Genomic DNA, 23,997 nt, shown 5'->3' on the forward strand with positions numbered 1-23,997 from the left:
CCTCGGAGGTGACACCTCTGTCCAGCAATAACACGGGAACGCGCTTAAGCGCGTCTCCCGCTATGCTACTCGTGTCATTGACTTTTCATATTTCTCTTCCAACAGGTGTGGAATATGTAATGTTAGAACTGAATGATGATCATCATCATGTACATCGTGAAATTCCACGTCAGGTCGACACGCAAACAACCAACCTTGTTACGCCAATGATATCTCCCCATTTTACATAAGTTATATATAAATTCAGTTTAAAATCCTATCTGGTACATATTGTGTTGGATAATTACAAATTATTCAACATTTCCAAGGGTACGTTGTTTAGACCAACAAAACGCCACATCATTGACTTGACGAAAGCGGAAGTGACGTCAGGAGGGCGGTTTCGCAAACCACTGACGGCCGGAAACACAAACTCATCTCGAGTCATCTGGCACCAGTGGCAATTTTTGCACATTTTCTGGAAGGTGGATGTTCCTTTGTCATCCGGAAATATTTAACATTTACGTATTTTTCTTCAGTCCCGAATCCAGCGGTTCCAGGCTTCGTCCGCGCGACACATAGTTGTTGGTCTTTTTTTTAAAAAAATTTAATGTGTTTTTACTTTTTGGTTGGTAAGTTAGCTTGATAGCTAGCTCGCTCATGGCGTGCTGAAAAGTAATAACCTTAGCGCTTTATACACACAGATATAAAAGAAAACAACTCAAGTAAGAATGGTGTTTTTTCTAAGTAACTAAAGGGCGTGGTGCTGAGGAATAAACCACCATGGATTTCGAAAATGTGCTGTCCATCGCCTCCCAGAACCAGGGCCTCAGCAACGTACCGGCGACGGTGGGTAAATAAAAAATAAAATAATGTAAAAATGTGTGAGGACAGCTGAGCTGGGAAGTATCAAAACAAGAGCTGGTAGCTGCTGCTGCGGCGCCTTTAGAGTTGAATGACTTGTCTTGTCTTTAAAATCAGTGTGACGTTAACAGCTGTCGTGTTTTAAGATGCAGAGTTAAAATGTTAAAGCGGCCTAGGTAGGTGTCATATGAAGTTAACTTCGTGAATGAATTTAAACAGGTTTTCGTCGTGGCTCCCAGCGCCACGGGGGGCCTCAAGTGTCGTTGAAAAGGCAGCTGGTAGCTCAGTTGTATAACCATAATCTTGCCTTCAAAGCCGTTTAAAAACATAAAATAAATAAGTCAGGCAGAAATATACACCATCATCTCTACATACTGTATGTTTTTTTTTCCTGAAATCTTTATTTCTTGAGATCAGTTTTGGGGTGTGTCACACACCTGCTGATACCAATCTGTTGGCCTTGCAAAATCACTACAGACATACCCTAAATCTCACCGATGCCTTTTAGGTCAGATAAAATGTCATATTTTAATTACATATGTTTTTTTTTATAATGTTAGTTTACTGTTAGGAGATGTGAAAATGTACTGGAGTCTTGGGTTTCCTATTCTGCCATTGTTGTTTCAGTCAAGTGCAGCGTTCACGTTTTCCAAAGGTGGAAAATATGGCATTTTAATCCTGTCCTGGTTTCACTACAGTTTTACTTTACTGAAATGTAATATTTAATGTATAGGTCCAGCTTGTGCCATTCTTAGTGTTAGAGGTTTAAAATGATTCAGCTTGGATTGGTTGTATAACCAAAGTCTGGGGTAGGTTAAAATAGGGGGAGTTGCTTTGTCTTACCTTGAATGCTGACACACTGATGTTTCATATGTTAAATGTTCTAGATATTTATTTAAAAGACAAACTTCCAGATACTGAATATGAGAGGACTGCAATTTTTGAGCTGTCATGACAACTGTTCTGCTCTCCGGCATATAAAGATGTGCCCACTGTCTGTTTCCATAGAAATGATCTGTTAAAAGAACTGCAATTGGAAGGGCAGATTCAATAAAAAGTCTGGAGCTGAGGATTTTAATCCATTCACCCCTCACCAGTTGTTTTTGTCTGCAGTTCACTTGTGTGTTTTCTGGTGCATTATCTATTTTGTCACAGCAGAAACGGTACAGTTTGCAGGCTGGACCTGCAAAGCGACATCCCAAAGTGAAAGGTGTCGAATCGGCTGCGGTGCAGGCCTTCTTGAGGAGAAAAAATATGGAACAAAAACAGAAAGGTGTGTGCTCAGTTTTGTCACGTAACATGTCATATGTTTCCCTTTACTGCTTCATACCATTGCCAGTGTAAACATTTTGATTCCCAATTCCTAAACATCCTGCGATTTGATAGCTTTTTTGTGTGTTTTATTTTGCCAGAGATGGAAAGTAAACGGCGAAAAGAGGAACTTCTGGCAAGGCGAGTGGAGCTGAAGTCAGACAGGAAAGCTCGTGCAATGGCATCTCGGACGAAGGACAACTTCAAGGGCTACAATGGCATCCCTGTGGTAGATCAGGTGAAGAAGAGGCAGTCGAAGGGCCTAGCGGTTGAGGAGAGCACAGGGGACTTTGATGAGGATAATTATGAATATTCGCAAACAGACTCTGATGCGGAGCCAGAGCCCACAAAGTCTTACTATGAAGGGTCAGATAAACCCCTCAAGAAGATGCCTTCCAAGAAGCCATCTGTTCCAGCCAAGGCTGCTCCTCCACCCATGAACTTTTCAGACCTCCTGAAACTGGCGCAGAAGAAGCAATTTGAGCCTGTCGAGTTGAAACCGAAAAAGAAAACGGAAGAGCGGCTTCGGACTGCTGAGGAGCTGAGGGAGCTGGAAATGGAAAGGAAGGCAAAGCGGCCAGACAAGGGGAAAGAGAGCAAGGCAGAAAAGGAGCCTAAACTGCAGGCCAACCTGAGTGCCTCCAAGAAGAGTTTTCCAGACAAAGAAGTGAGGAATGGGAAAACTCTCAAAAGCTCGTCGGAGAAGCTCAGGTGCAGCGGACCAGGGAAGCAGCCAAAGCCTCCTGGGTCCCATGAGAGAGTTCACAGCACTGCCAAGGTGTCTCAGGGAGACAAACATGCATCAAGCAGCTCCAGCTCCTCAGGTGCCTTAAGTGGTAAAACTGCAGCCAAATCCAGTTCTCAGGCCTCCAGCAAGCTGTCAGGTCCGAGGTTGTCTTATGGTCCAAAGCCTGTCTCCGCTAGTGACCTTACTCAAAAGAGAAGGAATCCACCCTTACCTCCAGGCAAAAGTGGCAGTTCTGCTTCTCGCCTGGGTACCACCCCCAACCCAGCACCTTCTTGGGTGGCAGTAACAAGCCAGTCACGGCTTGGAAGTAGTGGAGCGGTGAGGCCCAGTGTGGGCAGTGCTAGCAGTGGTTTGGTGCGCCAGAACTTGTCTGGCGGAAGCAATAAAGTGGTCAGACCTACTCTTGGTAGCTCAGGGGAAACGTTATCGACACGACCAAGAAAGGGGGAGCCTGCCAGATCGGGTGTGACGGTCCGTCCTGGTAACAACGGCCAGCTGCGACCAGTTTCTGGTGGTCCTCTGCAGATGCGGCCTGGAGGCAGTTCTCTGGCTCGCCCAGCTATTGGCGGAAATCATCCTGCTCCGAATGGACCTGGAAGGCCAGGAAGTGGTGTGGGGCGCCCGGTGACCGCCATGTGCTCCGCTCCCACCAAACCCAAATGCACAGTAGTGGCTGAGACCATCTCCTCTAAAAATGTAGCACCCAGACCTGGAATGGCCCCGAGACTTCCTCCGGGACACAGACCCATGATGAGGCCTCCGGGTTAGTACTGGGAGGGAAAGGCCTACATAAAATACCCCATACAATTCTTTCTTTTTTTTTTTTTTTCTCCCCTGCCCCTGGGTGTTGTGTAGAAGGGATTTCATTTTAAATCTCTGAACAAAAAAGTGCTCTGAGAGACGGTGCACATTTCCCTGCTGGATTAATGAGTCAGCGGTACTTTGTTCTCATTGTTGTTCGCCTGACTTCTCATGCCATGAAAGCCAGAGCTGGTTTGAACTGCAACTTTTTTAACTTGAGATCTGCTAGAGAACACTGCATTTAAATCTACAATAAAAATGTCATGTTTAAATTTCTTTAAAGTTAGAAACAATTTTTTAGAAATTATCTCAGGATGCTTTACCCTTTAATAAATCCTGAATGTTTTTTTTTGTCCAGGCACAATGCTGCCACCAATTACATCCAGCTATAAACGGAAGTATGATGACGAGGAGTACGACCCTGAAATGGAGGATTTCATCGATGACGGAGGAGAAGATCAAGATGAAATCTCAAAACACATCAGGGAAATCTTTGGCTATGATCGGACCAAGTATGTTCAAGAACACAGTCCTTGTTCAGATCGAAATCTCTTAACTTGGACTCTGCGTTAATGACTTAAACAATTATTGCTTGTTAACTCCATCCCAGATGAGGTGAAAATTTTGCCACACTCGTCTTCTCACAGCTCGAACCATATGAACTGTTTCTCTGTCATTTTGGTAGATACCAAGAGGAGAGTGACTATGCACTGCAGTTTATGGAAAGCAGCTGGAGGGACCAACAGAAGGAGGAAGCAAGGAGGTAATTCAGTTGGAACAGTGTGGGAAGGGTGGTTTTTATATGGCCCAGATACTAGTGCCGTAGTGAGCAGGGGTTTGTTCGATATACGTGTGAGGAAGAAGGCCCTTCTGTACAGTGGTGTGCTGAAGGGTCCGTACGTTTGTATTGAGCGAATTCTTTCAGCTGGAGCTGGGGGATACATTCATTTACCCGGATCCATTTTTGTCAGTCTGCCACTCACTCACACTTCAGCCAGTCTCTCACTCCTGTTGCCTTGTGCCTTGTCCTGGTAGCCTGAAACTTGCCGTGCTCGAGGATCAGGAGGAAGAGCGCTGGGAGGCGGAAGAGCTGCAATGGAGAATGGCCAAGAGAAAAAAGACGAGATAACGCTGCCCTTCGGGTGGTTAACGCTTTCTTTCACCCCCCCATGAATAGGGAAGCCACTGTTTTCCTTAACACGTCTTTTTTCCTTTTGCTTCAGTTTACGATTGGGTATCAAAGAGGATGAGGAAGACATGCGCATGGAAGAAGAAGAGAGGAAGAAAAAGTTGGCGATGAGCGCCAAACGAAAGCGAATGTGATGTAACCTATCACAATGGAAGAAAAAGGGGAACAGCTGCTTTTGCATTTTCCGTTACACTATTTATTTCTGAAAAAGAGGCACAGGTTTGCACTATCAGGAGTTTCTCTTTCATGATAGAGCTGCATTGAAATAAACTATAATATATATGTATATTATAGATTCTAAAGATTCATTTTTTACCTACAAAATAAATCATGATGTAATTTATGTACATTTAGTTGCCGTACTCCAGAGGACAGCAACTGCATCATATTTTTGTGGTACAGATTAGAAATGCGTGGCTGGTAGCCTAATTGTTCTAGTTTTATTAATGAGATTAATTTGAGTGACAAAAGATATGTTGCCATTTTGTTAACATGTATTTTTCTGGCTTAAACAGATTTGGTCTATCACTTTGTTGTCTGTCTTATGTTTTCACATGACAGTGACACTTGTGATGTGCATTTTACTGTAGTTTGCGATCACTTAGATTTAAAACATATCTTAAGATATTGCAGGTAAAGAGCATAGAACATATTCTTTTCAGAGTTCTGCTTCAGTCATGTAAACTTTTAATTTCTTTGATACTGATTTAACTAAATTTTTGTTTTGTGTGATAAAAAAAACAAAAGTACTACAATAAGGTCCTGTTAGAGCTCCATTACCTTGTTTGTATGAAGGTATTCCAATTGACACCCCCCCCCCCCCCCAATTAACCATGAACCTAAAACATATGGAGTGTCACACTGGAAGAAGTTAAAATAGTTCTGTAATCAGCTGCTCTTGTGCTTATCTACAATTTAGGCATTTTAATAAGTGCAAAAATTTCAAAATGTTAGGCTGTTTTTGCTTATTAGATAAATAGGGATGTTTGTGGTGAAGACATACTTTTTTTTTGGGGGTTTGCTTGATCCTGTCTGGAATGTGGCTGATGCCTTCAAAAGCTGTGTGTGAAAGTTGCTCTTTGTTATAACTATAATTCTGATGCTGGGGAGACTGTTGTTAACCTAGATACAGAATAACAGAAAGCAACCTATCCAAGTGATTGGCAGTTTTTTTTTCTTTAAAGTTGGACTGTTTCACTGCAATACATGGGAATTTTGAAATGTAAGCATAATTCATGAATTCTATGTTTACACTGATTGAATATGAACATCAGCACATAAGGGATTACAGGCTGTAGGTACAGGAAAAGTCACAGTAAACTCACTGTATACCAGGGTCTCTACAATCTTAAGAACAGCAGCTCCTCTCAATGCTGCTATGTTAATGTTCATTTTTCCAGCTCATTTGTTCAAAGTGGATTTCAATGTTAATCAACCTTTTTTGTTTTATGAATTTATGCAGAAGGGTATTCTTACGGTTTAGGGTAAGTACCTTCAGGGAGGGTATGGCAGCAGGAGTGGGAGTGAAAGTGGATATCGTCAGATTTTAAGGTGATTATTCCAACCTGAATACTGCCTGGTATCCTTTCAAATCCTCTCCCTGTACATGCTTTTTAATTAAAACATTGCTGTACTTTTTATTAGTTTGACATGTTATGAAAAAATGTTGCAATGGTTCTAATATTTCTTACAGAACCGGTTACAAATTAACTTGAGCTACACAACCATTTCAAGACCATTAAAGACAAGGACAGCAGATTGTGTAGTGGTTAGAACTGCTGCCTTTGGACCAAAAGGTCACAGGTTCTAATCTCACCTGTGGGTGTAGTACCCTTGAGCAAGATGTTTAACCTATAAATTGTTCTGGTAAAATTACCCAGCTGCATAAATATGGTAAATAATTGGTAGGTTAATTATAAGTTGCTTTAGAAAAAAGCATCAGGTAAAGAAGTGCAACAAGTGGTGTAGTGATTACGGGTTCTAACCTGAAGGTTTTTCTTTTCGTGACACATGATGACATGTCCACTACCGCAGAACCTGAGCAAAAGTGTACCCTAGCCCACATCCCTTTCCAAGGAGACTACAATCGTTTGCCCATTAGTACATCAGAGGAATATTTACTGGAAACTACAGCAAGCTGTGAACCTGAGCACTACGCCAATTTACCCTAATCCGCTCCAGTGAAAGAGCAGGTTACATAAACAGCTCAATGCGGAACATTGACAAATTTCCACCGCGCGAATGAAAAATCCCATTCGGCTTGCCGTACACCGCGCGGAACGTCAGCGCGCATGCGCAACACGAATACAGGAAGTTTACTCTGTTCGGTCGAGTTATTGGGGCGGCAGCTTCGGAGAGTGGAAGTATCTCCCCCTTCCACCCTGCAGAGTTTCGCTGACACGGCAGCAGTCCACGGGGGATAGAAAATGGATTTGACTTCGGAGCCAATAAAGAGAATACTTGACAAGGTGGGTAGCTTTTAAGAGAGAGATTGCCGCGGGTATTTGAGCGAATTGTTATCGAGGCACGTCATGTCGCTGGTAAAGCCAGTTCTGTCACGTTCGTTGGCAACTTCAACTTGGCTCGACTCGGATGTTTGTTTCACAGACTTACAGAAAGAGAGGAATGTTTTGTGTTTAAAAACCGGTTTCCAGTGCAGAGTAGAGTGAGCTCCTTTTTCAGCCTTCGATTAAAAAAAAAAAAAAAAAAAAAAAAAAAACCCTGCATGATTTGTGACTTTTAACCTCTCTACAGTATATATTTGGCAACAGGACAGTTGAGCGTTGTCCTTCGACTTCATGAAGGAACCAGTTTCTCCTCCTTATCTCATATCTGTACCAGTTTTTAGCTGTTGGGACAAGTAGAAGTTGTCCCTCCTCTCGTGAGTGCGCCTTCAAACTAGTGCTGCGACTGTTTATGCTGTTTACACCACTGATCATGTGTGATCACACTCAATACACTGTGTGTCCCCTCCTCGTTCTCCCCCCCCAAGTACAAGTTCCGAGACCTGGCCATCGAGGAGCTCCAGAAACTGCACAAGAAGCACGAAGGCATGAAACCCACTGTGGAAACTTACAGTAGGTGTTGGGTTCACTTCTCCATCTATCTGACACTTTTCTCCAAAGCCTCTTACTGTTGGTTTATTTACAACTGTTTGCCCATTAGCTGGGTAATTTTACTGGAGCAATTTAGGGTAAGTACCTTGCTCGAGGTGGAGGGGGATTGGAACCTGCAACCTTGAGTTTGGGTCCCAAGGCAGTAGTTGTAACCCCTATGATACCCGCTTCTGCTTTTTAAAGTTCTTTAGGTGAGCGTGTTGTTACCGAAGCCTTTGAGGTTTAGTACTTTTCTCAGGGGTACAACAGCAGGGATGTGAACCAGTAACCTTTCACTAGATATTAATCTTACCTTTTTGTTATAGTTCTTATGTAGGCAGTTGCATAATTGTTGTTCTACAGTTGGAGACTGTCATGCATAAATCAGTGCTCTTCATTCTGATGTAAAATAATAAATAAATAAAAAAATTGCTGTTAGCCATTTGCTTCAGTTAACACTTTCTGACCACTTTGAATGGTGGCAACTATAAAAAATTTTTTTGCTTACCTGGTTTTAATCATTTATGTTGATCATGAGGAAATACCTTTTCAGTGATAAATGCTGTGAACTATTTGATAATCTCTTATGTGTTTTGTACAAATGTCCAGCTTTTAGTGACAGTTCCCAAAAGGACCTCCTGAAAATTATTGGGACTATTCCAGTCCGGTATCATGGTGAGTTTTACTATGCTTACTTCCCTGAAAACACAGATTCTGCCACTGTAGCGTGAATTATTTCCTTACTGATTGGTTTGACAGGAAATGAAGTGTGCAAACACACGCATCTGTCACGTAACACAGTTAATTCTTTGTGAAGTCAGCCATCATCAATAGGTGAATTTAGACCTAAGACTGCTTGCCTTATTGCCCTTTAGAATAAAATAACTGGGGAAAAAAAGACTTTCTGGGAACCTTCCTAGTACTGAAATGTCACAGCTGTGGATATTTTATCATGAAGGCTTTTTGTCGTCACTGTGCCAGGGAATGGTGACCCTTTTCTGCTGGAGTACAAACTTTCTCTCATCCCTTGTGTTTCCTCATACTTCAGGGCGCTCCTACAACCTTCCCATCCTCATGTGGCTGCTGGACTCATTCCCCTTCACTCCCCCCATTTGTCTCCTGCGACCCACCCTCAACATGGTGATCCGGGAGGGAAGGCACGTGAATACGAAGGGGAGGATTCACCTGCCCGCCCTCCATAATTGGGACTATGTGAGTGCTATCTGCAGGGGTGGGGGAGTCGAGGTACTTCCTTTGGACCATTGAAGAACAGCTGAGTGGCTGAAATGTCATTGCAACAAATGGACCTCTGCAGCAAGTTGTGCTGCTCTTCCCGGTGACGACTGTAGCTACTCAAACCAAGTCCTTGTCTCTGGTATCACAGCCAAAGTCCTCTGTGAACAGCCTTCTCATGGAGATGATTGAGAGGTTTGAGGAGGACCCTCCTCTCATGTCAAAACCCCAGGCCACCGGCAAGGACCCCTCCGAGCTCTTAGCTCTTGCATCCAATCTTCAGATCGCTGAAGGTGAGATGAGCTTTTTCATGGCTTTTGTTTTCTCCATCCTCATGGTCAGTGGAGCAGATGTGCATTGGTTCCTGTCCTGTGTAGACAGTATTACACTCTCTCCTTGGTTATTTACTCATGTATTTGAAGCTGTAAGGCAGATGAATTCTGATGTCTTGTTAAAGATTTTACTTTAACACACTGGGTTCAAAGCTTAGTTGCAGTTGTGATTGGATGTCTGTAAATCAAACCACTGCTTTACAGTCAGACTTCTATTCAATTTACCAACCCCTGATCCTCTGCAAGATTGTCACGTTCCACAGATTATTTTGGAAACGGGAAATGAGGCAGGGAGCAGTGGTCAGAATGCCAGTCTGTTGCAGGACTTATTTTTGATTAGCTTGAAACATGTGCAGCATTCACCAGCATCTGACCACTTGGCTTCATTATCTACGCAGCCAATAAAAGTGTAGTAATAGATCTTCCTTGATGTGTTCGTGGCGTAGGTTCTGTAAAAGTCTGATATAGCTATAATAGATGAAAAATGTGCTGTGACTTCATGTTTTAATAACTCATTTACTCACTCTTTATAACTGCTCGTCCAAGTCAGGGTAGCAGCAGTCTGGACCCTATCCCGAAAGCACAGGGGACAAGGCAAAGTAGGGTATGCTGACTGATTTATCCCATAAACATGCTCATTGTTGTACTGATCATCAACACCATCTATGAGCTGTAAACACTGTGAAAGTGATTGGAATTCAGGGGGTCCCACACTCCTGTTATGTCTGGGTGCATTTTACTGCTGACTGATGACCGGACTTGGAAATGCAGGTGATGTTTGGTGTGCAACAAATTTTTGAAAGTGAACAAGTGAGGAAAATAAAAGGGAATATGGTATCTTCAACCAGGTGTAACTCGCGCCTTCATAACATGACTCGAGATGGTTATGGGAAATAAATCAGTACTTTTTCAGGCTCAATTTGGTAACTTGTCTAATCATCAGAATGAACTCATGTGACTTCTACTGGAAGGTGGGTGCACTTTAGGTTCAGGGATGATCAGCATTAGCCTGTGAGTGAGTCTGGAAAGAACCAGAACTCTGATTTGGAAGAGAATTAGCCTGTCCAGTGAACGAGACACACTGTCTTCAGCTGAAGGCTACCGCTCTTTGCCAGGTGTCATCCACCCAGAACGCCAGCTCAACAAGGTAACCGTTGTAGGAGGGGGAGACCTGGGGATCGCCTCCGTGTTAAGCATTTTGGCCAAGGTAATTCTTTCCTGCACCTTTCGCCAAAGCATCCCTGAACACATTACCATGTTCCAGTACCTGCTTCGTTACTCCATTTGTTTTTGCCGATCTGACATTTTTGCTATAAAAGACAGACCAAAGTCACTCTGGTTCCTAAGATTTTGTTTCCCCTGTCCTGAAATCTAAGGGCAAAGTGGACAAACTGGTAGTTATTGACCTCACAGATGGTTCCAGTAAAGGTGGCACCATGGACCTGGAGATGTTCCATTTGGCCAATGTTGAGGTCTCCAAAGGTACACACGGCGCCAGGAGCACACATTCCACAACCTTGAGTGCTGGTGTGCAAGCGTCTCGGGAGTCCAGGGACTAAAGTCCAAATGAGGTATTTAATGTTTTCTGGTCACCAGACCTGGCAGCGTCTGCGGGCTCCAGGGTCGTGGTGGTGACGGCAAATGCCTGGAGCAACGAGCAGTCGTACGTCAGCGTGGTCCAGACCAACGTGGATATGTACCGGGGCATCATCCCCAGCCTGGCCCATCTGAGCCCCGGCGCAGTCCTGCTCATTGCCTCGCAACCAGGTCTGCTGTATGGGGTCTTCTCACTCACTCACTCACGAGGCCTCCTTTCATCCCCAGAAGGCAGAGATGCAGCCTCTTTATGTTCCTTTTATTTTCCATTTCATCTGCATTCCAGTTGGTTCTACTGGAGATCAACACAGTGAACATTCCATCCTCTGTCTGTAGTTCCCAGTTTCCACAGAGATAAATTTCCACAAATATTATATTCACCTGTCATCGTGATTCTCCACGTGCTGTCACCTGACTCTGAAGCTTTTGCTCTCCAGTGGACATCATGACCCATGTGGCATGGAGGCAGAGTGGACTCCCGCCATCCCAAGTGATCGGTGCTGGCTGCAACCTGGACTCAGAGCGCCTCAACTACATCCTCAACGTATCCCTGATAGCCCAGAGCACGGGAAGGCAGGCCTTTGTCATAGGAGAGAGCTCTGACAAGAAGGGTACGGTGGCTTCTCTTGTTTCAAGTGTCAAATGAGAACAAGGGCAGGTTCTGCAGGTGGAAATGTAAATCTCCACTACAAACACTTATTGTGTAACAAGTGCAAAAACTACACGCTGGCTCTTCGTGTTACATTTTCACCCTTGTTTGTTTTCTGGATTTGCCCGATTGCTGTTGTGGACCAAAGGCGACCGACTGACCTCCCAAGACTGTTACTTTTTAAACATCTGCTGTAGTTCAGTTAATGTAGCAGCTCTTATGTGTGAAATTTTAAAAAAAACAAAAGTTACAAATGCACATCCAAGTCCAGTTGTTTGTAAGATGAAGAATTGTTGTATAAGCATTTCCCCATGAGCTCTATCACAAATGTTGCATTGATAAAGTGAGGTATATATTTGTTACTGTTCACCTTTTCAGTGGCAGTTTGGAGCAACTTGGGGACAGATTCCAATTCTGGGTTCCACGGGTCCAACTCGACAAAACCGCTGATGGACAGGTAATTCCAGAGCGTGTCGTACACGGCATAGGTGCCCGCTTGCACAGCTTAGCAGACTGTCCATTGTCCAGCACCAAACCTGGTCCTACAGCTGTGCACTGAACACAGTATTTTCACTGTACGGCCTCTGGCAGGGCGTTCGACATGCTGAAGGAGAAGGGCCAGCGGTCCTGGTCTGTGAGCCTGTCCATTGCCGACATCACACACAGCATCCTGGAGGATAAGGGGAAGACTCACTGTGTCTCCACGCTGGCTCAGGTAAACTCATGCCCCTCTTCGGGTAAGGTTTCCTGAGGAGGGTGGAGCCATCTCCTTACCTGTGCTCTCATCTCCTCATTTTCACACAGGGCTGGGGTGGCATTGGCACCGAAGTGTTCCTCAGTCTGCCCTGCGTGATGGGCGCTGCGGGCTCTACCCGGCTGGCGTGCGTGGCTCTTGGTCCCGATGAAGACTTCAACTTGAGGGCGAGCGCGGTGTCCCTCTCCAACTTCCTGCTGCAGCTCAGGATATAGCCATGGTCCACAAGGAGGGACAGGGTTCCCCAGCACTGAAGTCCCACACCGGTTACAGCTGTATGGAATCCTGGGTTCGCATCCAAATGAGCACTTGAACACTTCAGTCCAAAGCTGTTTGTGTCTAAGCATGTGCCTTTTTTAAATTTTATTTAAAAGAGATGGTCTAATGCTCCAAGTTGACTCAGTGCATTGGTTAGGGTTTGATCTGTGATGCAGCCTTTGTCCTGGACAAAGACCCCTTCCCTTTCTGCTGAATTACTTGGATTTGTCACAGGACCATGACCTCCCCCCTCATATCCAGCACTGTGGTTTGGTAGTGGAATGACACCCCAGGATTTATACTGCAGGAGGAGGTAAATGGTGCTTTCAAAGTGTCAGCGTTATTTATTTTTATTTTTTTTTTTAACTGAGCAAGGTTGGCAGTTGTGGTTTGGAGCAAAAAAAAAAAAAAAAAAACCCACTGCATTTTTACCTTGACTTTCAGGACTTAACACTTAAATTTAATCCATAACTAGTATAACCATGATATGTTGGAAAAGGAGGGATTTTGACCTTTTTCTGCAGTGAATTTTGCACAATGTGAATGTCTGATTCTAAATATTGCACATTTACATGGAGTCATTCCATACTTAGAAATGCATGAGTTACATTACTGAATTAACATTGTATATGAATCACTGTGAGGGGTATTAGATGATTTAAAAATGTCCAATAATATTATGCACCTCATCCTGTATGTTTAAGTGCCTGACATAGCCCTGCGATGTTTATGAAGGAATGTGTTTAAATGTCTTGAACTGCTTTAGACTGTATGATTGGGGTGTTTCATGGGGGGTCAGACTGTTTGACCTTTTAATCTTTATGCTCAGCTGCACCCTGGTACTAAATAGTGAAGCAATAATGTAAATGTCAAATACAAAACTAATTTAACTGCATCCTTGTACACTCATTTACCAACTGCAAGGGGGCAGGGAAAGATACTTTATCTGCATTTGCAGAGAAGTTACAGATGAGCTCATCAAAAGCTGAACCCCCCCCCCCCGGAGGAAGGTACATCCACAGAAACATATATCCCAGAGAACATAAAGCACTAGGAAGAGCCTCTGCCACTCCCAGCTCCTTTTCCCCAGGAACACCTGTCATCCTGCAAAGGCTCTTTTCTCCCTGGTATTAGTAACTGAACAGCATAAAACATTCTTAGCTAGAAAATCAGCATGCTGGAGTTACGAACCTACTTGCTTGACGTACAAGGCAGCATCGGGACTAAAGGGGTTGTGCCAAATGTATGAGGATGGGCTGCTAGAAAGTAAGGCCCATACGGCCAGCATGGAGTTATTCCAACTGAACCTGGCGTTAGGCTGAGTGGTTTGTCTCTCAGTCCAACAAAGTCATCCATGTGGATGTGTTGGCTCAGAAGTAACATCTTGACTCCTTACATAATTTTTTTTTGTACACGTTTAAGCCTGGAGTAAAACTTAAGTTGAAATACTGACAAGTAATTAAGTTCTTCTCAAAAGATGCTGAAGAGAACCACCTGTGAACAGGAAGCTCTTCTGTTCACAAGCAATTCCTACCATTGGGTCAGAGCTGCCCTCACACTGGAATGTGTAGCTTTTGGTTTTTAATACTGCAAAACAAATTAAGACAAATTTTAGCAAAAAAACAAGGTAAGCACCATTATGTCACCGCTGTACCGTACAAATGAACCAGAATTGAGGCTCTACGCTTCTGCTGACGTTGCCTCGTTCTTCACTCTGTGGCCAAGCATCTTCTGTAAAGCTAGAAATACTAAATCTAATCTCTGCAGACTGACATTAAAAAACTAACAAAATATAATTAGAAAAGATGTTTTACAGTATAAAGGACAGGCAAAGGTCTGTAGCCTGAGCTCCGCTGCTCCTAGCAGCCAAGACAATATGGCTGTGCGGCTCTGGCGTTTAAAAAAGACGAGTTCCTTTCGACTCGCTGTCATGGCTTCACAAATGGAGCTTGTGTACTTAAAATGTCACGGATTTGGGGAGCGGGCGCCCAGGGGTGCCCATGTGGTCGAAATCGGGGGCGGAGCGCACCATCGGAACCCTTGCGGTCTGCTCTGGTCCTGCCCACCCCTCAATAGGGCCATCGCCCCCTAGCTGGGAACACTTAGGGCTGTCCTGCTGGTCCACAAGTACCTGACTGGGAGGGGGAGGCCACATGGAGGGTTCCTCTGATGGGGGTGTTTCTGGAAGGATGTCCGTAGCTGGTGAGGAGCTGCATGGGAAATTGGGAGCCGTCTCCAGAAACTGGTCCTCCACCTGGTCGCCCTCAGCCAGGTTCTCATACTGGGAGGTGCTGGAGGGCCGTCGGAGCCCTGGTTGCTGGGGAGCTGCCAGGGACCCGGGGTAATCCTGCTGCGAGGCCCTGTGCGACAGAGAAGCAGCAGAGGAGACCCCTGCGAGGGGGCATGGGGTTGAAGGCATGTTGTTCTGAGGTAAGATGTCAGCTGCAGTGGGCAGGGGTGAGGCTTCTGTGGACTCCTCCAATAGGAAGGATGGAGGGAGGGGCAAATCTGGCTCCTCAGGAGACTCCGCCACTGCCGATGAAAGAGGAAATCCCTCGCTAGGCTCATTTGTTGGCTCCGCCCCTTGGGTAGCTGACCCGCCTCCAACTGCATCCTGCCCCATGTTCACATTGCCCTCACCACAGGCTCTTGGAGCCGAGTAATCCGAACCCAATGGTGTCGGGAAGCCCAGCGGGGGCTCTTCTGGGGTCCGGGGACCTTGCCGGTGCACTAGCACAGCATCGGGGGAGGGCAGGTTGGGCGTGTCTTCGCCCCCAAGGCCAGGGAGGTCCTGATGACCAGTAGCGGATGGGCTCTCGTCTTTTAGAATGACCTCGGGCTCGTGACCCGGCGGACAGCGCAGCTCGGCGACAGCTTGGCTCCCGCCGTTGGCCGCCTGTGGGGGCTTCACTGGTGCCAACAGCAGTGGCAGCTCCAGCTCCAGCCCCAGCGGCCTCTTGGGAAACTCGTCTGGCTTTGCTGGAAGCGACAGCAGCAGAAAAAGTTCGACAAACATCAACGGAAACACTAGTTAACGGACGAATACAAGAACTACGGTTGCAAACGTGGCTCCTGAACCTGGAGGAGGGATGTCCAGCTTCATCTTGCGCAGCTCTGCCATGGATGCCTGCAGCTGCTCAACGACGGTGTCGTCGCTCAGGTAGAAGGATCCAGAGATCTTCTCCTGCAGAAACTCGCGCAGGTCCTCCAGGGACATTTTGAGTAGACGTTCTGGGAGGAGGAGGGAACAAAGGGGAGTGAGGTCACTGCAAGCCACAGCTCTACAGTGGCTCCTTATGCACACAACTGGGACTGGCAGTCTGTTCATAACTCCCTCTGTTTGCAACTCCCAAGTCACCGGAAAATCATCATTACTAAAAACTTAAAACATCCCTTGATTTTTTTTTTTCTCCCCCCCCTGAGTTAGGCTTCTGTAAAAATCTTGAGTATTACTCAGCACACCAGACAAGAGCGGTAAACACTGTGAAAGCGAGCTGAATTAAAGTGGTTCCACTCTGCTTTCTACTGCCATCTATTGGCCCAGTAAACAAGTTGCGTTTCGGCTGCACTTGAAAAATGCATAACCAGAGTACGAAGAGTTGGCGTCTCTGCGTCAGTGAAACGGGAAAGGAGCGATTGAGGGTCTTACTCTTGTGCAGTTTCAGGATGGTGTAAGCCATGGCTGTGAGGATCTTCTCCCCCTCCAGGATGTAGATGTCCCACAGCCGCAGCGTCAGGGTGAAAGGCGTCTGTTTGGAGTTAAAAACACCCAGCAAACTATGAGAGGGAAAAAAACAGAAGGCAAAGGGAGCGCAGCGGAGCGCCAGCATATCGAGGGCTTTTGGAGAAAACGAGCCAGAAACCAGAGCACTGGGAGGAGGCCAAGCAAACAGCGCAACGTTTTTAAAAGTAGGATCTGAGCTGCTGGGAACTGTCCAAGCTCAAAACTGCCAGAACCGAGACACTTTCATGCTCTCAGCCATACGTGTTGTGTCCAGGATTTGACCTGGACAGTTGTTCGCACTGATCTGACCCTCCCCCGTGCCCGTGTGCGCACGCGCGCACACACACACACACACACACACACACACACACACGCCCTTACCCTGTCTATGAAGCACTGCAGGAACCACTTAGTCGTGTAGATCCCCGTGGACATCTGCTCCTTGTCCTGGACCCAGATAGAGTTTAGCCGTGAGACTGAGAACAGTTTACATTTCCTTGTGCGTTTTCTTCTTCCTGTCCGATCCTCACCAGGTGCTTCTTGAGCTTGGGCATCAGCTTGGACAAGATCTGGTCGTGGTGGGCCTGGAACCGCTGCAGTTTGGGAAATCCGGGAACGAAGAACCCTTTGGAGGGACGAAATGAGGATCGTTATTTTTAACCAGTATGGTGCCACATGGAGGTGAAAGCTGCCTGACTGCGGTAAAGATCGTCTTGGCCAGATGGACAAAGGCGACTTTGCTCTTCTTCCCAACCCTGGAAAGTTTCCGTACTGGGAGAGGCACAGGTAACGACCATCCACCCAAACACCCCAGAGTACAAAAACAGTCCCAGCTGACAGCAGAAAGTATACAATGGGCGTGGCATGTGGTGGGGGGTGTGGCCTGGGCAGGCTCACCATGCATGGCGTGCTTCTGGTTGGTCAGCAGCTGAGACAGGGCCCAGAAGGCATCTTCCTCATTCATGTACATGAGCAGGATGGCGGCGATCTGGCTCATCCCCTGGCAGTAGCTCACCTCCTGGGGCCGAGTGAAGGGGGGGATGGGGTGGTTGGGGGGACTTGAATAGACACTTCAATATGACCCCTTAAACTAATATGATCAGCTAAAGTGAGACTGTGCTACATAAGGTATTGATCGTGCGGTGGTTCCAGTCCCCTCGATTAAGGTAGTAGTCCTAAATTGATACAGTAAGAATTACCCTGCTGTTTAAATAGGTAAATAATCAAATATTTCAGTAAACAAATCTAATAATATAAGTAATTCTGGAGGAAATTTTCAGATAAATAACCAAATCATATAAAGCAACACAAACACGAGAACACTAACGGTAACGACAGCGCAGTAACAGCATACGGTCCTGACGCTGCAGTCACTTTGCAGAAGTGTCAGATAAATTAAAAATACTTGCATCCAAAAACTGAACTGACCTGAACAATGTGAGAACAAATAACGACTAAGCAATTCTTAAAATTGCCGCCACACACACACACACACACACACACACACACACACACACACGAGTCCCCTCCGTCTCCAGGTTCCCCTGCACCGTTCGCCCTTCTGGGTTGCTGAGCACTATACCTCTTTCCATTAACCTAGTGTTGGTTTGATTGAGAGAAAGTCTAGTTCGGGATCCCAGTTCACCTAGACGTCTTCGGTGTCGCTTTTCTGGAGGCAACGCTGCCCCCTGCTGTTTGGGGACTGTACTGCATGGTGGTGGCGGCGGCGGCGACGACAACAGCACGCGCACTCACCGTATTGTAGACGGAGTAGGCCGCCAGCACGTAGAACAGGGCCTGCTGCCTGCATGGAGGACAAGAGCAGTGGTCAGAAGTCACCCAGTGCAGTAGCACACACACACATTTGTATGTCTGCCAACATGTTGAAACAGACGCTAATTACAAACCAATCAGCTGCGGCGCGTCTGCACGTTCCTGCGTAACCCCCTCCGAGAAGCCCCCTCGGCTGCTGCAGGGCGGTCCCCGTCCGTCCTAAATTATTAACAAGGCACGCTGCGTGTGCGTGTGTGTGACAGTTTCCGCTGCGCCTCCGGAGCTCTGCCATCTATTAGGCAACGGCGACGTCACCTCACGTCCAGCCACTCAGCCGCCCATACCAAAAATGGCCTTGGACGGCTGTGAAACAGACGCCTCTGAGCTGCGCTCTGTACCTTCTGCGCTAATAATAACCTGACATGGGGGGGGTCCTCGATATATTAAGATGCTGTTTCTATGCTGCTTTTTTTTTTAAAAAAAATTTTTTTCTTTTTTTGCATTCCGGAATGGCAAGAAACCACAGTGACTGGGAGGAAGTTGTGCCAGGTGCCTTAAAAGGGTTTGACCTGTTTGGCTGTGGTGATGACAGACGGCGATGGGGTCTGATCTGCAGGGGGCGCCGAACTGAGACAAATAACTCACTGAATGCAGATGGAAGGGGGAAGAGACGCGTCCAACTTGTGTTTATCTACAAAAATTTGTAAGGAAGCTACGGTCCTCCGGGGAACACGCACACTCCCCGCATCATAGGAGAACCAGATGCCCTCTCGAACAGCCGGCCGTGAAGTTGACTCTCGATTCCTACAGACACCCGGCCACCGGGGGGGGCCCTTCGAACAACCGGAGCGAGTGCATCTCCTGAGAGACAGAAGGTCAGAACGTACTTGACTCCAAAGCGATCCATGAACATGATGTGGTTTCGAAAGGTCCTGTTGACGTCAAGGTCGATCTGCTTTATATCCGCCGAGTAGCGCCGCGCTTGTGCCTTCATTTTCTGTGAGAGAACAGGAAACGGCGCCCTACATTATTAATAACCACCCACTGTATATATTTAGAAGGCAGACACGTGAAAAGCATAAACCCAGTGGTCAGAAGCAGAAAATTACTATAATCGGTAATGTTAACTTTTTTGATGTAGCATGGTTGGTTCAGTAATTTTTATAACAATTATTGCACGGTGCCGTATTTATTCGACACCATGTGGAAGCCCTGCAGAACTACACTGCGGCTGGAAAAAGCAAAGGAGGCGTCTACTGATAGTTTCAGATATGCTCACGTCTCACTTAGGCTCCGCCCCTGAAGCCATGTGGCATCTAAGCAAGGACACGTTTCTCAGCATCAGAGCACAAGTTAATTTTTTTGTGTTGAATTCAGACATTCATCTCTTTAGCTCCGGAAAATAGAATAGTGACATTTTTTGTCAAGGTCAGTGATGGCCTGGCATCAGCTACCACAATGACCCTTGACCTCTGCTCTTTGCCTATGCTAAACATGTGATCTTAACCCCGGTGGCCACGTCCCGTTGTTCAGAATAAACACACAACTACGATAAGTCACCCCAATAAACACAATACCCCGCTGTAGTCTTCTCCGACTCGAACCCAGGTCTACGCATGTTCTCGCACGCACATCCTGTACCTCCGCAGTTAACACAGCTGGCTCCCTCATTCTTGAGCGTTTCTAATTAAAACGGAGCGAAATGACGATACGCTGCGGCTGCGATTCCATGTGAACTAGAACAAGGCAGTTGAGGAGAGGAAAACAAAAAAACAACAGCAAAAAAGGGGAGAAAAATAATTCCCCGGGGGGTGCGAATACCAATCCTTACCCACCCCGCCCGGGCATGCGACTGCAGTAACGGGGGACCTGTGTGGACGTGTTTGTTTTCATGTCTAACAAACATCAGATTCCCGCTGATCTGCTGCTCTACACCTCCCAACCTAATCCGCCTCGCCTTGCATGTGACTGATGCCCCGGCTCTCCTGGAGGCCGCCGCAGGCCAGCCCAAGAATGGCGCCTATCCGTCCGCCTCTTAGCCACCAACCCACCATGCGCTGGGTTTGCGAGATGCTGGGAGCTCCTCTAGCCGCGCGCAAGGGGGTCCCACCTCGTATTTGCCGGCATTTTCGCTCTTCAGCTTCTCCACGTCCAGTAGCAGGCACCAGGCTTGGCCGCGCAGCTGCAGCGGGATTCCTTTGTAGATCCTCCGGAACATCTGGCGGGACAAGGAGGCCAATGAGGGGAGATGTTTAGAGCCATTGGCACGGACGCGTCACATGGGCCTCGCGAGGTGCTCCAGGTCCCTGCTCGGTGACACCCACCTTTTCGCTGTTCCTGTACTTGTCCCACTTCTTCACCATCTTCAGCCATTTCTCCACCCGCTCTATTTCCTGCAGCTTTTGCTACAGACACAAAGATAGAGTCATTAAGAGGGAAACCAATATCAGACATTTTACTGCTGACCGTCATCCACCTGACACCTCTGTCTACGCATCGCAACCGATAGGTTCGAACCCCATCTCCTGCTGCAATAGCCTTGATCAGGGTACTTACCCTGAAATGATACAGTAAGAAATACCCTGCTGTTTAAGTGAGCAGATCAGTGTGAGAACCTCAGCGTACCAACCTCACACCATAAACCGCCTTGCCGCGCTCATGAAAAGCAGGTAGCGTAACTGCAGATGTACCACAGTTGGGGACCGGCAGCGCAGACAATGAGGTTAATAGCGGCCGTGTGTGTGTGGGGTCTCACACCCCGTGGGTTTACACAGGTCATTTTGCTCATGAGACTTCAGATGAGACTTCTACCCCAGGTGTCACATGATAATAAAGGCATTAGATAAAATAGTCAATGTGAATGTGTTACCAGGGTCCACAGGGACAGGAGCCCATCTGGGTTAAGGCTCTTTCTGCGCTGCTCTCCTCCTCACCTTGAGCTTCCAGTATCGTTTTGTGTAACATGCCCTTGATTCCTTGCTTACTTGAGTGTGTATGTGTGTGTAGGGTGGTGTGTGTGTGTGTGTGTGGGCAGATTCCAGCCCAAACGCACGCTGTACAGCTCCCAGTCACCTGCCCTCCTCTCACCTTCTCCTCCACTGCACTTGGAGTGGGTAACTCCTCTTCGCTGTGGACACAAAAGTGGGGGAAAGGGTTAGATCTTTGGAAAGCGATGATACTGAGATGTTTCTCTGACCTCCCGCATCTCTGCAAGCGCTCAGCTGCCCACGGGACGTTACGATGGAATGGCTGGCTCCTCCTATTGGAAAACACAGTGTAAACTGGGACGAGAACCAGCTCATCAATCAAGTTGCCTGGGCAACCGGGAGCCTCCCCCTTCCATTTAAGTGGAATCCCGGTTAAGCCCACGCAAATCCTCTGGGCGGTAACGGAGTCCGGTGGGGGGCAGCCAAGGTCCAGGGCTCGAGTCCAGCAGGCCTTCCCACACCCCATTCCTCGACGTGAGCGCAGTGTCAGGGGGGCCCGGCGATGACTTACTGCATGAAGCCGAAGCGGTCGGTGACCTTGTAGATGCTGTAGTCGGCATCCTCCCATGGGTCGATGTGCACGCCCTCCTGTCTGCCCTGAAATCACAGCAAGGAGAGCTGCTTTATGGAAATGACAAACGCAAAGCTGAGAGCAATGGGAGCGGGATGCAGGACTCACAAACTTCGGCACACATTCCACCCACGCACCAGGCATCAGACCCGGGCCGGCCGACCAGGTTAAATGGAATATTCACCCATAATGCCATGCTGTTAACTCAACGGGGTTAAAAAGTCACGTTTTTTGTGCTGCGGTTCTTAAGAAAAAGAGAACTGCAAAACCCCCAGCCACAGCCTCATTGAACCCCAGTCCCGATGAGTCAAATGGTCTCTTTCCACCTTCAGCACCCTGTTAAAGGGGAAGTGCATGGTTTTCGCATCGTGTCTCTCTGAAACGCATGCGTGGAACAAGGTGAAACCGAGATGCTTTCAAATCTGTCGGTTGTACAAAATAATAAGCTTAACCTTAATGCGTATCTCCCCAGAGAACCTCGATTCAGCAGCAAAATGTGTTTTATGCACCTAAATCTGTGCCATTTGCTTGCAAATTTAATAGCAATACTCGAACGAGAAAATTTATATTGATTTTCGCTCAATTAGGGTCACTGCTGGAGTGTGACTGATGACAAATGACTGACTGATGTAAAAGTCGTATCACGTACCAACACACCCAAGTAAACAGCAGAGATAAATAAATGTGTGAATACATGTGAACTTCCCCTTTAAGACATTAAGATGCTAAATTCTTTGAGCATCTCGTATCTATCGGTCCTTCGGGAAATGAGAATGCAAATGTTTTAATGAGCAAAACTGTAATGCAAAAAACAAATTTAACGATCACCATAATGGCAGATACTGACGTACAAATAAGGCATCGCACCTGAGCTCTCGGAGCATAAACCACTGAAATGCTCTGAACTCAGATTGACCTCCTTGTGCCATTTCTGTTTCTGAGAGTTATTAAAATACATGCTTAGGCTTTAGCAGCCCCCTCCCCTTCAGAGCCTGGAGGGGGTCACAGCAGGAGACTCAATCAATCTCAGCCCTGCTGGGAACCCATCAAGTTCTGGGTAAATCGATGCTCCAATGACCCGCTTCCTCGGCACAGGCTGCGACGCACACGTTGGAGCTGGCTGGCGGGTTCACAACCAGGTCACGCGTGATGAAGAAGCGCGCAGGGTGGCCTGGAGGGGGCGTCAGGGAGGTGTCATCTGCATCGCAGTCAGTCTGCCTCCCAACAGCTCTGGGTGTCACTGAAGACCACCCCTTGAAGGAGGCGGAGCTTCGATTAACAGCATCAGCTAAAAATAGATGCATTGGATGTCGCTGAATGGTCGGGTGGGGGGAGGAACCCTTACAGAACAGAAATGAGAGCAAGAAAACACTAAAGGCAATATGGTACCACCTGGAGCCGTCACTCAGACATGTGAACCCATATCAGGTGCCCATCACGCACTGTCCCTGACATACAGTAGGTTATTAGAGCTGCGTTCACTGTTAGGGAAGGTCCGAGGATGCAGGCTGTCCGGAAGTGCCAACCTGATCTGGCATCGAGCTGAGCTGCGGGTCCGACAAGGCCACAACAAACTGAGCGGTAATGGAACCACAGGGTCCCTTTGAGAAGGTCACCTCTGAAATTTGGTGACATGGATGCGGCCCAATCAACCGTCTGCTGCTCCGGCTAGAAACGTCCTTGTCCTTTCACCACTCCCCGCTGCTGAAACCTAAATTTAGCCCCCCCTTCCATGTCCTTCCCCTTCTGCTCCTGTCCTAGCCCAGATCATGCATCGAACTCTTTATTTCAGAGGTCCATCTGTGCATGCAACCGTCTGCAACGATTCCCAGCTTGTCACGGCCACCTATCATCCGTGGCGAACACTGGGGCCTGAATGCACTCAAACAGATTCAACTCCTGGGACCCACTGCCAACAGTAAACAAATGCTATTAATACAAGAAACATGTCATGCAAACCTTCAGATGCTTCTGTCACTGCTTACAAATCACATTTGTTTCCGTTAGCAACCATAAAACCTCTTAATCCGTAATGTCTCCCAGTCCTTGTCTGGGAGGAGAACTGTGTGTCGCTTTTCGTTCCCATTAACCTGACCACTCTAGGTAATTCGGCAAGCTGCCTCGGGAGCAGCC

General features: G+C 47.0%; 3 protein-coding genes across 6 annotated transcripts in view; 2 read left to right on the plus strand and 1 right to left on the minus strand.

The window, feature by feature from the left end:
• Nucleotides 1-240: 240 nt before the first annotated feature.
• spty2d1 (SPT2 chromatin protein domain containing 1) lies at nt 241-5,404 on the plus strand. Of its 2 annotated transcripts, XM_018765634.2 has the most exons (7): nt 241-611; nt 728-828; nt 1,999-2,116; nt 2,256-3,665; nt 4,062-4,215; nt 4,389-4,466; nt 4,927-5,404. In XM_018765634.2, exons 2-7 carry the CDS (start codon nt 763-765, stop codon nt 5,024-5,026), a joined length of 1,926 nt encoding a protein of 641 aa, XP_018621150.1. In that variant the 5' UTR covers nt 241-611; nt 728-762; the 3' UTR covers nt 5,027-5,404. The 2 variants fall into 2 exon arrangements, with proteins under 2 accessions (XP_018621150.1, XP_018621151.1); XM_018765635.2 differs by having other exon boundaries at nt 241-828; nt 2,002-2,116.
• Nucleotides 5,405-7,206: 1,802 nt separating this feature from the next.
• uevld (UEV and lactate/malate dehyrogenase domains) lies at nt 7,207-13,225 on the plus strand. The gene is made up of 12 exons (XM_018765581.2): nt 7,207-7,360; nt 7,885-7,969; nt 8,597-8,662; nt 9,036-9,199; nt 9,372-9,513; nt 10,668-10,759; nt 10,929-11,034; nt 11,149-11,319; nt 11,586-11,759; nt 12,176-12,254; nt 12,389-12,512; nt 12,602-13,225. The coding sequence occupies exons 1-12, from the start codon at nt 7,319-7,321 to the stop codon at nt 12,764-12,766; spliced, it is 1,410 nt and encodes a 469-aa protein (XP_018621097.1). The 5' UTR covers nt 7,207-7,318; the 3' UTR covers nt 12,767-13,225.
• A 96-nt stretch (nt 13,226-13,321) lies between these two features.
• LOC108942177 (USP6 N-terminal-like protein) overlaps nt 13,322-23,997 on the minus strand; it is a 29,355-nt gene continuing 18,679 nt past the window's right edge. For all 3 annotated transcript variants that reach the window (XM_029251828.1, XM_029251827.1, XM_029251826.1), the window contains 12 exons: nt 21,805-21,890; nt 21,394-21,433; nt 20,631-20,711; nt 20,417-20,524; nt 19,194-19,303; nt 18,289-18,337; nt 17,431-17,551; nt 17,064-17,158; nt 16,915-16,980; nt 16,459-16,558; nt 15,888-16,040; nt 13,322-15,788 (listed from right to left, as the gene is read on the minus strand). In XM_029251828.1, the coding sequence (XP_029107661.1) occupies nt 14,767-15,788; nt 15,888-16,040; nt 16,459-16,558; nt 16,915-16,980; nt 17,064-17,158; nt 17,431-17,551; nt 18,289-18,337; nt 19,194-19,303; nt 20,417-20,524; nt 20,631-20,711; nt 21,394-21,433; nt 21,805-21,890 (2,031 nt within the window). In that variant the 3' untranslated portion in view covers nt 13,322-14,766. The remainder of the gene's footprint in view (nt 15,789-15,887; nt 16,041-16,458; nt 16,559-16,914; nt 16,981-17,063; nt 17,159-17,430; nt 17,552-18,288; nt 18,338-19,193; nt 19,304-20,416; nt 20,525-20,630; nt 20,712-21,393; nt 21,434-21,804; nt 21,891-23,997) is intronic.

The sequence above is a fragment of the Scleropages formosus genome, chromosome 5, assembly GCF_900964775.1.
Source record: "Scleropages formosus chromosome 5, fSclFor1.1, whole genome shotgun sequence".
Lineage (NCBI taxonomy): Eukaryota > Metazoa > Chordata > Actinopteri > Osteoglossiformes > Osteoglossidae > Scleropages > Scleropages formosus.

What these genes read in the sequence shown, in the direction of transcription:
- spty2d1 (XM_018765634.2), top strand. Translation starts at nt 763, where the DNA reads ATGGATTTCGAAAATGTGCTGTCCATCGCCTCCCAGAACCAGGGCCTC. An exon ending in ACCCATGATGAGGCCTCCGG is followed by an intron (nt 3,666 to 4,061) that starts GTTAGTACTGGG and finishes TTTTTTGTCCAG; the next exon opens with GCACAATGCTGCCACCAATT. An exon ending in TTTGGCTATGATCGGACCAA is followed by an intron (nt 4,216 to 4,388) that starts GTATGTTCAAGA and finishes TCATTTTGGTAG; the next exon opens with ATACCAAGAGGAGAGTGACT.
- uevld (XM_018765581.2), top strand. Translation starts at nt 7,319, where the DNA reads ATGGATTTGACTTCGGAGCCAATAAAGAGAATACTTGACAAG. An exon ending in CAATGTTGAGGTCTCCAAAG is followed by an intron (nt 11,035 to 11,148) that starts GTACACACGGCG and finishes TCTGGTCACCAG; the next exon opens with ACCTGGCAGCGTCTGCGGGC. An exon ending in GTGTCTCCACGCTGGCTCAG is followed by an intron (nt 12,513 to 12,601) that starts GTAAACTCATGC and finishes ATTTTCACACAG; the next exon opens with GGCTGGGGTGGCATTGGCAC.